Below are 16,608 nucleotides of genomic sequence, written 5' to 3' on the forward strand. Positions count from 1 at the left end.
AAAAAAATAGCAAATCACTTTAATAGAATTTCAATAGACTGTTGACAGCTGAGAGAATCAGATTAGGTGTATTTAATAAATTGGAAACACTCTGACAAAAATGCCCTGAAATGAAATAGAGAAATAATTTGGGAGGAAACCTAAATGACCTTAAATGTGTGTCAGTTGTGGTGAAACTATGTTAAATAAAAATGGTAAAAATTTTGATAAGACATCTAACACATGTAACAGATGAAAGGATTCATGTACATACAGTATTCTGCCATTCATTCCAGTATATACTGAATGCTTAATTATTATACTAAGCACCAAGCTAGGTAAATACTACACAAGTGTTCATTTCTGACCTTAAGAATATATGTTTAATGGAGAAATGAAATAGATGCAGAGATCTATGCCTTTAAAAATACAAAATATGTAATATTTATTTTATTCAATTAAAATGTAAGCTCTTTCAAAAATATTTGCAGAAAACAGTCTGACGAAGCTAAACAATTCAATTTTTTAGCAGTAATTATTCCATTTCTTGGCAGAAGAAATAATTCTTCCTAAAGAACACCTTAAATTATCTATGTTTGAGGTCCACAAAGAATCCCAGAAAGTCAACAAACCTTAGCCCACAATGCACCTCACCTTTGGAGAAGAGCATGTATCTTTTTTTAATTCAGATGGCTTTAGGTTGGCACTGTCTTCTTCTTTTGGTAACTTCAAGATTTTTTCGGGGCTGTGAGTTGGCTAAATGATTTTTTAGAAGTGAAGAGACATAACAGACCAAAGAAAAGAAATGGTAGTAAGTCTTTGGATAACAAAACAAGTAACTTTTATGGATTTTTCAGCTGCTACTGTTGCTGATATCCCATTATCATTAATAGGATGCTACATACTTTCAAGCTGAATAACATATTTGCGTATCTTGAGGGCAAAAAGTTTGCCTCTTAGCAGCAAGGATTTTCTCCATTTAGGTAATTTTAAAAGTACTATAGCGTTTAAGAGCTAATATATTAACATTACATTACCACCAGTACTCCAGGCAATGTAGAAAAAGCATACAAAGAAGTTAATACATTTAGACATGAGGATAAGTACTACAAAAACAATGAATATTTCACAACCATCATCAGAGAAATACAAATCAAAACTACAATGAGTTATTACTTCACCCCAATTAAAATGGTCTTTATCCAAAAGATAGGTAACAACAAATGCTGGCAAGGATATGGAGAAAAGGGGAACCCTCATACACTGCTGGGGAGAATGTAAATTAGTACAACTACTATGGAGAAAAATTTGCAGGTTCCTCAAAAAACTAAATATAGAGCTACCATCTGATCCAGCACTGCTAAGTATATACTAAGAAAAAGGAAATCTGTATATCAAAGGAATATCTGTATTCCCATGTTTATTGTAGCACTATTCACAAGAATATAGCCAAGAATTGGAATCAACCTAAGTGTCCATTAACAGACAAATGGATAAAGAAAATGTGGTACATATAGACAATGGAATACTATTCAGTCACAAAAAAGAATGAGATCCTGTCATTTGCAACATGGATAGAACTGGAGGTCACTATTTTAAGTGAACTAAGCCTGGCACAGAAGAACAAACTTTGCATGTTCTCACTAAAAAAATTAAAACAATTGAACTCATGGAGACAGAGAACAGAAAGATGGTTACCAGAGGCTGGGAAGGGTGTTAGTCGGGTGGTGGTAGGAATGGGGGATGGTTAATGAGTACAAAAAATTGAGTAAGACCTATTATTTGGTAGCATAACAGGGTAACTACCAGTCAAAAATAATTTAATTGTACACTTAAAAATAACTAAGAATACAATTTGGATTGTTTGTAACACAAAAGACAATTGCTTGATGTGATGGGATACCGTATTTACCCTGATATAATTATTATGCATTTCATGTCTGTATCAAAATATCTCACATAACTCATAAATATACACATCTATTATGTACCTACTGAAGTTAATTTTAAAAATTTAGAAAAAAGAAAAAAAAAAAAAACACTGAATATTTCAGGAGAAAAATTTTTCTCAATCTTTCCTAAAGTGAATATCTGCTGAATTTTAGTAACTGTTGTTGAAAGACAAATTAAACAGGTTCTTTCTTTGTCACCCTTTGACCCTGTGCTCTGTGGCTACAGCCTCACGATAATTTCCTTCTGATTCTGTAACCTTCCATTCCAGACCCTGTTGGAATGAACACACCTCTCTCCCTCTATCTCCTTAAATACCAGCATTTGCCACTTGAGTATAACAGCTATCATCCCGATTGTTAAACTTAGGTAGAGCTATAAATCTCTACCTTCAAATGGACTCTGCATTGGCTAAATCTACTGTAGTTTAAGACAATTAGGTGAACTCACAGAATGTCCACCATTGAAACGGCCCGGCAACCTTCTTCCAGGCATCTTTGGTCTATTTGCAGTGAGATGAAGCAAGTTTTCTGAGGAAGCTATGTCATCAAAATTTACAACATCTAGAAAATAAAAATAAATATTATTTACTAAGAGAATTGTACCTTTTTAAAGGTAAAAAATAATGTTTCAGTTTTTGAACAAACTATAAATTAAAAAGAGTACCACTACTTTGAAGAATTCACAAATTGACCTGTGCTTTTCATATGCATTTGGAAAACAACACTCGCCCTTAAAAGAAAAAAAAAATCCTCTTTACCTGATACATTTATATAGTATATGACTTTATTAACACTATAAAGGTTGTTTCCAGTAGAGACCTAGACCTCAACAAAAAGTTCTTAGTGAAAAATCTGTATCATAAAATGTAGTAGCATAAAAAACTCATCAAGTTCCTAACAAAGATCTACTTCTTAAACTCATAATAAATTACAAGATCTCAGAAAATCAGCATGTAAAACTGTTTTGAACTTCAAGAAGTAGAATATTTGAATGTTAAGAATTAAACTTTATCTGGCACCCTGCCACTTTCGATTTGTGTTTCTCAATATAAAGCAAAAGCATGATTTAATGTACCTTTATGTGTATATGTACGTGCACAGTATTAGGTGGGACTCAAACTGTTTATAGTTCACTGCACCTTTGCTTAGACATTATCATGTTTAGCAATCACAAGATGGCTTCAAATCTAAGGCAAATCAGATTCAAAAAAAAAAAAAAAAAAAAAAGCTACATGGATTACCAACTTACTTCCTCATCATCAAAGGCTGGCAGACCTTTGACCCGGTAACTTGGGTTTAAGGACAAATCTACTCTAAAACAATGATATATAATACTTTGCCTTTTTCTAGATGATTCAGAAGTCTTGCTAAAGGAAATGTCTTTAACTCTGAAGCCCAGATATCTATGTATGAATCAAGAACCCAAAAGGTAAACTACTACAGATACTTCCATTTTCAATAGAACCTTCCTTTAATTCAGATTCCAAACTCAGGTATTAACCACAGCCAAAATTTTCTACCTAATAGCAGATTCCTTTGGTCTAATCATCCAGATCTGTATTAATTCTTCACGTTACCATCTGCCTAGATGTTTATAATACTTTCTGTCAGATAGGTATATGTTCTAACTCAGTTATTTGTTTCTTTAAAAAGATACAGATACTCATCACTGCCCATAAAATTTATTCATCAACTTTACTTATTTAGAGAATGTTTTTAAGGGATGGAGGACACAAAGGTAAGGCAGAAAAAGAGGCATCACTGTTTGGTAATATGCATTTTATAACAACTAGAAGAATTTGCTGATAACTTAATATTTTCTATCAATTTCTTTGTGTGTTCTCACTTGTGTCAACTTACTAAGCTGATTCATTAAAACAGATACTCTAATATGCTTGATTTAATATTTGAGTCTTTAGATAACTGTAAGTAATCATGAAAGAAACAAACCATAATAATAAATGACAATGAAAAATGCATTATATAATGTGAAGGTTGAATTTAAATATATGTTTAAATGTCATGTTATTTGTAAATATCATAAAGAAAGCAATCAGTATTTTTAAAAGATGTTAAAATATGTTGTAGTTTGAAGGGTGAAAATTGCTTTTACACTGATGTGTGCATTAACAATCCACAAAGAAAAAACCTTAACAAGTACAATCCAATCATTTCAGCCTATAGAGATTATTTTCAAATGCATATTTAAGCAACTTGCAGAAAGAAAAAGAAACAAACAGAAAAACACAGGAGAAGACAAAGAAAAATGAAACTGAAAGGGTAAATAAAACATAGATTTACAAAAGTATACACCATGCTCGTGTAAAATGTCTTCTGTATGTCCAGTTTTGAACTACAACACCAAGACAAGTAACTTTACTATTCTAAAACTCTCTCAGGTTCTCCATTTAAGCCATTGGGTTAGTAAAAAGGAACAGTGCACATTTTGGACTCATGACTTATCTAAATGCTTATAAATTTACCTAAGAGGGATAACAATGGATTTACGCTGTACACATGGCATAACAGGCATGACAATCATTTGGCTTTTGCAATCACATCTGTCACTCTGCCAGCCACTTAAAATCTGCATGTTGCTAGGAACACATAAAATTTTAAAAAATCAAAATGAAATATCCAATTTGGAGAGAAAATAAACTGATTTTTATGGTTGCCAATTTTCTTCAAAAACAATTATCAAAAGAATATTTTAAATGAATCAGGAAACTTTTCCAAAATGAATTTCATTTTCTCTAAAAATGGAAAACCAAAAGGGTTAGAATAAATAGACAGACAGACAAGTACACTTTCAGTAAAATTACAAAGAAAAATCAATGTGCACCACCTATTTATATTGAAAATACTATTTTGATTGCTTTATAAACTTTCATCTTACCAAAATGGAGAAGGGTAGAATAATTTCCTGACACGTAAGAAGGGAAACATGGCAAACAGGCTAGGAAACAAAATCTGGAAAGAAAAGTCAAGGATAGGAATGTCTAGAAAAAAGACTAAACCAAAATAATTATTTTACAAAACAGGAAAAAAGAACAGCTGTAGAATGAATAAAACCATTTCAATGTTTGGCATATAACTATTTGCAGGTTATCTAACTTACACAAGATGTGTATTAGATTTGAGGTTTATTCCTTTGTCTTTCAAAGGGAAAAAATAATATTAGTATTAATTTCAATATGCATTAAGCTAGAAAGTCCTGTTTTATTACTCACTGAACACCAAGACAGCTTCCAAAAGGATGGCTTAGTGCTTTAAGAGGCCAGAGTAATAAATCAGCATGTTACACCTCATAATGTAGTTATAACTAAAATTAAATCAACTTTTAGTCTTTAGCCCACGATAGAAATTACAATGAAAATCAATTTTAATTCTATGGTATCAAAGAAGAAAAATATGTTAAATATTACTTTAAAATATCTCACTATAAAAATATGACTCAATACTATCTTTAAAATATTTCATACATAAATAAAAATTCACTAATGCCTTATATGATACTTACAAGTCTTTAATATGGCATGATCAAGGAAACTATTAGAAACCAATTTTTTTAAAATTCTAGTTTAGATATAGGCTGACTTTTTATAGTATATGCTACTCAACAGGTACCTATTAGAAAAATTCCACCATAAATTATTTCCAGAAGAAATGAGTAAAATTGGAAAAGAAATTTTTTAAAAAATAGATAAACTATCAAATAAACCAGAAGAAAAAGAAATGTGTTTCCTTATTCAACAATGAATGCTACCGTCAAATAATACGTTTCTTTAAAATTGCTTTTTTTTGGTTTGTTTTTGAGACAGGGTCTCTCTTTATCATGCAGGCTGGAAGGCAACGGCATGATCAAGGCTCACTACAACCTACAACTCTCAGCCTCAAGTAATCCTCTCACCTCAGCCTCCCTCCCTAGTAGCTGGGACTACAGGGGTGCGCCATCATGCCCAGCTGTTTTTTTTTTTTTCCTGTAGAGACACGGTCTCACTATGTTACCCAGGCTAGTGTCACTATGTTGCCCAGGCTAGTCTCTAACTCCTGGACACAAGCAATCTTCCTGCTTTGGCCTCCTAAAGTGCTGTGATCACAGGCATAAAATTGCCTTTTAATCATAGAAAATCTTACCACAGAAAAACCACCAAAAGATAAAAATACTACACTGTAAGGAAACTTCATCAGTTGGGCTTTCTTAACGTAATAGCCATGTTACTATAAAATTTTCTATCTTATATTTTAAAACTAAGTTGAAGATAATTTTATTTTACAGATAACGTATGATTTTAGAAATACATGGACCACACAAGCTTTACTATTAATTAGTAGTGGTACTGAGATTTCCCTTAAGCCAATTTGAGGAAGTGTTTGTAATAGAGAAAAAAAAATTGTAAGCATAGTTTTTAACAGCCCTGATATTTACAAAACTACATGATCTATGATAATATATATGAAGAAACTAAAAAGTTATGTCGTGTCATTAAAAAAAGAGAAATTCTGAGTGTTCTGGATATGTCTTTCTTACATGTACAAAAGTCAGAGTCTGTATTTATATACATAGTTTATATATATACATAAATGTTTACATATGACTTTACAAATAAGAAAATCGTATCTGAGAATAGAGTCAGGGATTTATATCTTTTATAGATTAGAACAAAAACAAAATGGGATGGGTTTAATTAACAATGGAGGAGGCAGGAAAGAAGGAAAATAACATTTGTAATAACTTCCATGTCAGGTACTCCAGTAGACATATACATGTACTAAATCGTTCCATTGTTAGTTAAGGGAAAAAACATTAGGAAACTTTCTATCAGCAATCAACTAATAAATAAAACCCCTTTTGTTAACAGCAAAGTCAGTGCACTTTCTATTATTTCACCTCAAATTATTATGGTACACAATAATGAAATTTTCAATACGTTTTTCATGTATGTGTTCAACTTTCTAAAACATATTAAAAAGGCTAGATTCACACATTATATTTGAGGCTGTATTTGAGCCAAAATACTTTTTTTAAAGTATTAACATCACAGAAGAGACAGAACACTTTTATATTACTAATACTAGGAATATATGATAGTCTAACTTAAAAAGGTAGCAGGAATCTCTGATTTAATGTTTAGGACATACGCTATTTACTTCCATCAATTATGCCTTTTATCTCAGCATGCAACTGTGCCTAAAACACTACTGAGGATATAAAACTTGCTCAGTAAATAATCTGATACTTAACATGAACTAAATTCCCAACATTTGTATTTTCTGAACTTTACAGGGCCTAAGTGTAGTACACCAAAGGTAGTACAATTAAGTGGAAGGAATAAAGAAGAGCAGCCTGAAAGTAGCTGTTAGTTTTCTGACTTGGCTAAGTCTCAGCATCTCTAGATTACTTCCTTATTTATTTGAAGAAAAGAAGAAATCAGAAATAAGATGTTTTCGCACCCTGTTCTACAAAGTCTCTGTTTACTATATGGGGAGTAAATAACAGCTATGTATAAAAGATAGAAATAGGGGCCCCCAAACCAAGTAAAAACAGAACTTTCCAATCATCAATAGTTTGAAATTATTACACATATTATTTTTACTAGAAATACGGCAGTGTGTTGTGACTCTATATAGAAAAAGTTTGGAAAAAAAGAAAATGTTGTAATTTACCTAAATTAAAAAAAAAATTCCACTACCTTGATGTAAACTAAATAAAACATTCAAGATGAATACAAAGCAACAGATGCAGATTCCAGATGTTACTCCTTCAATTCCCAAAGGGACTCCATCAACATTTAAAGACTTGTGTGATAAAGATCCCACAAATTTGTGAAAATTAAAAATACAGTTGCAATAATTTATTTCCAGAGTTAAAATTGGGCAAATAATCTGCTTTTCTTCAACTATAACTTATGAAACACATTTCTAGCTATATTTTAAATCAAACAGAAAACAATATGAACTGATCAAATTCTATTTACTGATAAGCTCAATAAAAAAGAGTAAGATTTTTTAAAACATGAGGATTCTTTTTCTGTTTATTGAACAATTAATAAGGATAATTTTCACCATATAAAACATACTGAATAAATTTCAATGAATTTCTCTAAAATACAATAAACATTTCAATTCCCAGAAATTAGTAGTAAATATAGCTTCATCCATAGCAAGCGGGATCCAACTATACGACAGAAGGATCTATAAGATATTCAAATAAGAAGACTGAAAGGAGGCCACACTTTAAGTCAGAAACTTTGCATTTGCAAACTGAAAGAGGGAAGAATAAGGTCATCTGAAAAAACTTGAAATGTAATAGCATATTTTATAATAAGGTAATAAAAAACATCTAAGTGTAACTGGCCTTGAAGTTTAAACATAAACATGAAATGTTAACAATGAAGCTAGAAAAATTAAAACATTAAGATTTCTTAAAAATACCAGAGTAAAATGAAAATTTAGAGCTCTCCTTTGATGTATGGATAGTGCATATTTAATGTCTGTAGCTTACTTTGTTTAGACATAAAATAGGGGGAAAAAAGCATCTGTTTCCTAGAGTTAAACTAAGAACATACCTGAGAAAGTGCTTTGAAAAAGTTAAAAAAACAAAATACAAATGCAAAGCACTATACAAAATATTAAAAATTACCAGAAAGTAATGAAGACACAATGCTTTTAATAATGAAAACTATCAAGACTTCTCTGTTTCAAGTTTTCCATTTTACAAATAATAATAGGTATTTTTTTAAAAGGAAGAAGTACAGACTAGACAAAGATATCATTAAGCTGAAAAATCAGTCCTAAAGCTTAAAAAAAATTAGCAAAAGGGTTATTAGAAAAAGTATATTTTCCTATACTGGAAACAAAAGTATCTCTAGATTAAGAGGAGAAATTTAAAGTCCTATGAAATATAATCTAATGCTGGCACTGAAAGTCTACGTCATCTCATTTCTAAACTTTTAAAACTAAAGTGTATTCATATCTAGGTTGGGTAGCACAGTCATTCCACTATAAAGAGGGAGTAATAGATGGATCACCTTTTAATATCTATTTCAGTCCTCTGATTAGTAAGAAACCTTAAAGTCTGATCAGTAAGGACCATAAACATTTTACTTATCTTCTTTTATTATTTCTACTTTGGCTACTAAATTTTAAACAAATTTTAACTGTGTAATTTCAACTTTATCCACACAAAAACTGCATATGTATATCTCTTAAAGAGTTTCTTTGACAATTTTTTTTTTAATGCACCACTGCTGTCCATGCTGACTTACCTGTTTCTTTGGAGGTCCTTACTATAAGTGAATCAAGGTCTACTGATTTTGGTCTAAGGGGCAACTGTTCAGAATCTAGCTTTGGTTTTGATACGGGCTCAGTTTCAAACTTTGATGCAATAGTAGAAACTTCCCCATTAATCCTGAAATAAGGAAAAAACATGCAAAAATCACTAGTAAGAAACATGACTTTTTTAAAATTGTGATTTAATGACATTAAAGATTTTATGGCCTAATACTGATTACTTTCTGTTCTGTAAAACCATTTCCATAAACATAAAACTCTGTCCTAAGGCTGATTACAATGAAATGAAAAATGTGAGAACAGTTTATTAAGTGTAGAAAATTATTATAAACATAAAATTAACATTCAACAGATATTAGTACACAGAAAATGCAAAAAATAATACTTAAAAATTAAACTGCAACAATAGAAGGACAACTCTAGAAGGTAGGCAACAGTGAGAGCTAAATCAAAATGTACAGAATGCTCTTGTATTTTTTTTTATTATTTTAGATTATTTTTTATTTCAACAGGTTTTTGAGAAACAGGTGGTGTTTGGTTACATAAATAAGTTCTTTAGTGGTTATTTCTAAGATTTTGGTGCATCCACCACCCGAGCAGCGCACACTGTACCCAATGTGTAGTCTTTTATCCTTCACTCCCCTCCTACCCTTTCCCCTCAAGTCTCCAAAGTCCAATGTATCATTCTTATGCTTTTGCATCCTCATAGCTTAGCTCCCACACATTAGGGAGAACATACAATGTTTGATTTTCCATTCCTGAGTTCACTTAGAATAAGAGTCTCCAATTCCATCCAGGTTGCTGTGAATGCCATTTTTTTTCATTCTTTTTTATGGCTGAGTAGTATTCCATAGTATGTGTGTATATATATATATACCACAATTTCTTTATTCACTCATTGATTCATGGGCATCTGGGCTGGTTCCATACTTTGCAATTGCGAATTGTGCTGCTATAAACATGCATGTGCAAGTTACCTTTTGCGTATAATGCTTTCCTCTGGGTAGATACCCAGTAGTGGGACTGCTGGATCAGATGGTAGATCTGCTTTTAGTTCTTTAAGGAATCTCCACACTGTTTTCCATAGTGGTTCTATTAGTTTACATTGCCACCAGCAGTGTAGAAGTGTTCCCTTTTCATCACATCCATGCTAACATCTATTATTTTTTGATTATGGCCATTCTTGCAGGAGTGAGGTGGTATCACATTGCCGTTTTGATTTGCATTCCTGATAATTAGTGATTTTGATCATTTTTCCTATGTTTGTTGGCCATTTGTATATCTTCTTTTGAGAATTATCTATTCATGTCCTTAGTCCAGTTTCTGACGGGATTGTTTCTTTCTTGCTTGCTTTTAAAGTTTATTGGTGATGTTTTTAAAAAGGGCTGTGGCAGGAGACTAAATGGGCTGCCACTCCTTGACTACTGCTGCATCTTGGTGATCAGCTCTTGCAGAGATGTGGTAAGAAGAGACACCACTGGGTCCTTTCACTGTCCTGGGTGGCTGAGGCCCACTGCACCCTGGAGTTCTCCTTTGAAAGAGGAAATTTTTTGAGGATTATCAACCAGGCCAACTTTATTCCAGAGAGCCATCTCTGCAGCCCCGACCTCGACAGTCCCAAACTCCACGACACCAGTACCTGCCTTCTTACTGAAAAGCACCAGGTTGAGAATTCCACCATACTTTTGCAAAAGTAGCTGCCTTCTGACTCATCCTTCTTGCACTTCCATTTCAGTTTTAGTTTGGGGTTCCTTTGTCTTCAGTATTTTCTGACTTTTAATCTCAAGTCAAGTTCCTGGCACATCTGCTCCTGGATCATCATCTGCTGTTCCTCCAGTTGCCAGGAACACTCTTCAGTAAGATGTTCAATCTCCTACTCAAGTGTCCTGGTGCTCTAGCTTTCCTCCACCTTCTCACTCACTTGGGCCTGGGACGCCAGGTCACGCTTACCTTTTAGTAGTCTCTCGTCAAGCCTCTGGGTCCCCTATGCTATCTGCTTCTTGGCTTTTCTAACCTCATCATATGCAGCCCTGGCTGCAGCAAGGCCTGAGAAAGCTAGTGGAGGTGATCACAGCTGTGATCACAGGTAATCACAGCTGCTCTGTGATTATCCAACTTTTGTCTGGGTGGCAGGAGAGGGCCTTCTGCCTATACGCCTCCTTCACCTCTTTGTCTGCTGCTTTCTCCATGATGCCTAGCAGCACGAACAAGTCCATCTCTAAGAGCCGCTGGTTTGCCATGGTTCCAGCCCTGACTGGATTTGTACTATAATTCCCCAAGTGTTTTAAGCATGCACAAGGACTGCTGACACAGCCAACAGAATACTGCTTAGCATCCTGGGAATTTACTGATGCATTTTAATAACCAAAGCTCCAATCAAATTCCCAGAATCTGCCTGTGATCTTTGTTTACATATCCAGCTCTCAACATGTTTATATTCTTCTTGGACGTTATTTACAACATTAAAATAAACTTTAACTTTTCAAAAAGGTAAAAGATAAGTGTTGGTGAGCATCTTAAGAAAAGGGAACCCCTTGCACACTGTTGGTAGGAATGTAAATTCCTACAGCCATTATGGAAAACAGTACAAAGGTCCCTCGAGAAATTAAAAAGAGAATCATCATATGATCTAGCAATTCCATTACTGGGTACGTATCCAAAGGAAATAAAATCAATATGTCAAAGAAATATCTGCATTCCCATGTTTGCTGCAGCACTATTCACAACAGCCAAAATATGGAAGCAACCTAAAGTATCAATGGATGAATAAATAAAGAAAATGTGGTATACACACACCAGGAATAACATTCAGCCACAAAGAAAGAAAGCAAGCCTGCCATTTGCGACAATATCAACGAATCTGGAGGATGTTAAGTCAAGTAAGCCAGGCACAGAAAGACAAATACCACATGTTCTCCACTCAAATGCGAAGTCTAAAAAAGTGGATCCCATAGAAAGAGAGAGTAGAATGGTGATTACCAGAGTCTGAAGTGGTTGTGAGTTGGAAGGGAGTGGGAAGATGTGGTCAAGGAATACATATTTACAGTTAGATAGAGGGAATAAGTTTAAGAAATCCATTGTACATTATAGTGAATGTACTTAATGGTGATGTATTGCATTCTTGAAACAAGATAAGAGTGAATGTTAAATGTTCTCATCACAAAAATGATAACTATGTGAGGTTATCACATAGTTACTGAAGCCATTCCACAATGTATTATATATATGCTTTAAAACATCGTGTTGTAAACAATAAATACATACAATTGTATATGTCAATTTTAAAAATAAATATAATTGAAAAATAAGAAAAAATTTCCCTGGAGATTTAGAAAGGCAATGGAGCCATTAAGGTCAAAGGTGAGTAAATCAATAAGCTAATTTAAAATTAGGTAAAACATACTTGGCTATAGGAGGTGGTGGAGGAACTGGTTTTTCAGGTCGCTTTGGGTACATTGTTCCAGAAGATCTCAATAAATTATTGGCTTTGGTAGGTGGAGTAGGTTTCTTGGGTGGGACTTGTGGAGCTGCTGGTTTAGAAGGTTTCTGTTCCAGTGTTGATTTTTCATCTAAGATTAAAAATATTTCACAAGTTATTGACAATCAAAATTATTTAGGTTTTTCTATTCCTAAAAGTTTGTATCAGTCTGGAAAAGTGTGACAGAGGCAGACATAAACTTTCATTCTCTGTATTTGTATACGTGTGCACTGTTTTATTTAAAGTTATATTTTAATTTAATAAGCCTAAATAGCTTTTAAAAAATGTTTACTATGGTAGAGAGGAAAACCACTAATAAGCTTCAGATTAGTAGATAATGCCTGCTTTTTATTATGTTCCCAGGAAGTTTTGCTTTTAAGTGTAGTAGTCTATCTCAAATACAAACACATGATTTTACTCTAACCAGAAAATTATCTAGACTTAAATCCAGATTATTTTCTGAAACTGAAATATAGAGAACTGAAAACAAGTAGAAACTCGAGTGCTATATAACGTTCAAATTTAAAAAGCATGACGGTGAAGGAAAAAAAATCAAATGTTAAGAGAAACTAGGGCGAGACTGCTTAGCCACAGATGAGAGAATTACAGGCTTATATTTGCAATTCTTACTACTGTACTAAGAATTTTATTAATACCATTTCACTTAATAATGCAACGAAATGAGTATTCCCATTTGAAATAGAAGAAAATAAGCTGGAAAAAAACAATTTTGACAATTTTATACTATGTCAATAAAGACAATTTTATCACCAAAAAGGCAACAAGTACTCTTTTACTACACATGACACACCTGCTTCCTGATCTCCCAGGTGCTCACAACAGGTATTAAAATTGACACGTGTATAAGACAGTCATAATACAGCAGTCAGCTAAAACGTGTCATAAGACATATATACAAAAATAAGAATCTCCTAAGCACCATACTGAATAATTTTCAAAATGTACTTGGTCTCTGAAAAAATGTCTATCAGAAGACCACAAACAATTCTGTAAGATTTCATATCAGCCAGAAACTGGTGATTATAAAACCTGAACATCGTAGCACACAGATAAACCTCTCCCTAAAAATTACAAATTTTATTTCACAATGAATACAAAATACTATTTTCTCCTTTTACCACTTATTTAATACTTTGAATCACATGAAAATATAGTTTGTCTATTAAAATTCTGGTCATCATTTGGTACAAAAATCTATTTCTATATGGCCTCAAGAGATAACAATGCAGTATATAATTATACCATCAGAAATTTTTAAAAAACGAAACTCTCCAGTTGAAATAAATAATGAAATAAAACTATTTGTAGTTGTAAAAACCAGACAAACTTAAATTTCTAGAAATTAGGAAAAATGTTTTATACATAATACCACGAAAAATGGTCAAAGGAGAGAAATTAAAGAGAAGTTCACTGATTGAACATATTTCTTTTAACAGATACACAAATAACAGCTTGAAATTCTGTAGTGTTAGTCTAAAAAAAAACAATACATGGAAATCAAAAGGTAACAAAAATACGACTCATCATTCCTGGTTATGTAAACATAACTAAATCAACTATAATGTACTGACTTATTATATAACTACTATAAGATGGCAACATATTTATGTACTAGATTTTATTGTTTTAGTTAAGGTGACATTTACATAAAATTAAAAATTCTAAAATGAACAATTCAGTGCCATTTAGTATATTCACAATATTATGCAACCAACACCTTTATCTACTTCTAAAACATTTCCAGCACCCCAAAAGATAACCCTTTCCTGATTAATCAGTTAACCTCTGGCAAACAGCAATCTGCCTTCTATCTTCTATGGATTTATCCATTTTGGATATCTCATACACATGGAATCATGCAATTATCTTTGTGTCTGGCTTCTTTCACTTAGCCCAATGTTTTAGCAGTTTATCCTCTTCATACATATAGCAGTATTTCATTCCTTTTTGTGACTGAATAATACTCCATTATACATATACATACACATATATAAAACACAATCTGTTTATCCACTGAAGTATATCTGGATTCCTTCTACCTTCTGCCTACTGTAAACAGTGCTGCTATGAATATTTATGTATAATACATGAGTGTCTGTTTTCAATTTCTTGGATGTTTGGAACTGCTGGGTCATATGGTAATTCCATGTTTAACTTTCTGAAGAATCACCCAACTGCTTTTCATAGCAGCTAAAACATTTTCTACTTGCACCAGTAATGTATAAAAGTCCAGTTTCTCCACATCCTTGCAAACACTTATTATTTATTTTCCTTTCTTAAAAAAAATTTTAACCATCCCAGTGGGTGTGAAGTGACCCACTTCATGGTCTTGATTTGCATTTCCCTAAAGACTAATGATATTAAACATCTTGTCAAGTGCTTACTGACATGATTAATGATGTTAAATATCTTGTCAAGTGCTTATATAACAAGCATGCTTATAAACATGCTTGTTATAAACAACAAAACTTATATATCTCCTTTAGATAAATATCTATTTCAGCCTGTGCTGCAGTTTTAAATAGGTTTGTCTTTTTGTTGTTAAGCTGTAACAGTCCTTTATATATTCCAGATACTTGCAAATCTGGTAAGATTTCTCCCATTTTGTAGGTTGTCTTTTTACTTTCTTAATGTCCTTTAACACACAGAAGTTTTTAATTTTGATAAAGTACAATTATTTTTTCTTTGGTTAAATATGCTTTTTGTGACATAGTCTAAAAAGAACAAAATACTTTTCTCTAGATTCACAACACTGAGACACCAAATGTGTGGGGATTTATTCCCACAACAACCAAGTATCTGTCACCAGCTGAGTGTCCTATAATTTAATTCAGTTCTGACACTATCTATCTGGGGTGAGCATCAAATCCCATAAGTTAAAGGCTCAGACCCACAAGATTGCTCCCACTTCAGATTCCAATCTGAAGTCCAGTCCTCTCGTACTTCTGATCAACTGCTATAAACTGGGGATTCCCATGATCACTCCTCGGGTTTGATAACTTGTCAGAAGAGCTCATAGAACTCAGGGAGGCACTTTATTTACAGTTTATTATAAAGGATACAGCTCAGAACAGCCAAATGGAACACATGCAAAAGGCAAGGTATGCAGGAAGAGATGCAGAGTTTCCATAACTTCTCCAGGTGTACCACCTTTCCAGCCCCTCAATGTGTTCACCAACCCACGAGCTCTCTAAACTCGGTTGTTTAGGGTTTTTAATGAAAGCTAATCAGTTGGTTGTTTCCCCTGGCAACAAGGGCCCTCCCCACCTTTAGGGGCATTACAAAAGTCTCTTCATTAATATAAACTCAGACGTGGTTGAAAGATGCTAGTTATAAATAACAAAAGATGTTCCTCTCACCTTTATCACTCAGGAAATTTCAAGGGTTTTAGGAGCTATGGTGCCAGAAACCAGGGACAAATATCAAATATGCATTCCTTATTAAATCACAATATCACACGTATCTGAAAACCTATCGCCAAATCCAAAGCCATGAAGATTTACTCTTGTTTTCATCTAAGAGTTTTAACTCTTATATTTAAGGTCAATGATCCATTTTCAGTTACTTTTAGGTTACAGTGTGGGGTAGGGCTCCAACTTCATTCTTCTGAGAACATCCAGCTGTGAGTACAAGAATTTTAGTTCAGCTAAAAATTGGCCAAATCCAAGAGAAAATGTAGATTTAAGGAGGGGAAAAAAAAAAGTTCTATGTTAGCTACCTGAATGACCAAGGAAGAAATACATAAGATACAGATATTATGATAATTTAAGATACAGGCTGGGTACAGTGGCTCATGCCTTTAACCCCGAACACTTCGGGAGACTGAGATGCGAGCATTGCTTGAAGCCAGGAGTTCATGACAAGCCTGGGAAACAAATCAATACC

General features: G+C 33.1%; 1 protein-coding gene across 2 annotated transcripts in view; it reads right to left on the reverse strand.

The window, feature by feature from the left end:
- The window catches only part of CD2AP (CD2 associated protein), a 152,180-nt gene that overhangs the window by 21,901 nt on the left and 113,671 nt on the right, over positions 1-16,608 (reverse strand). The window contains exons 12-15 of one of the 2 annotated variants that reach the window (XM_005552787.4): positions 12,628-12,793; positions 9,200-9,342; positions 2,380-2,492; positions 634-735 (exon numbers count right to left, since the gene is read on the reverse strand). In XM_005552787.4, coding sequence (XP_005552844.1) covers positions 634-735; positions 2,380-2,492; positions 9,200-9,342; positions 12,628-12,793 — 524 coding nt within the window. Of the gene's footprint in view, positions 1-633; positions 736-2,379; positions 2,493-9,199; positions 9,343-9,687; positions 10,756-12,627; positions 12,794-16,608 lie in introns of those variants that run through there. The other variant, XM_074037839.1, reaches the window with a different exon arrangement.

This window comes from Macaca fascicularis, chromosome 4, assembly GCF_037993035.2.
Source record: "Macaca fascicularis isolate 582-1 chromosome 4, T2T-MFA8v1.1".
Taxonomy (NCBI): Eukaryota; Metazoa; Chordata; class Mammalia; order Primates; family Cercopithecidae; genus Macaca; species Macaca fascicularis.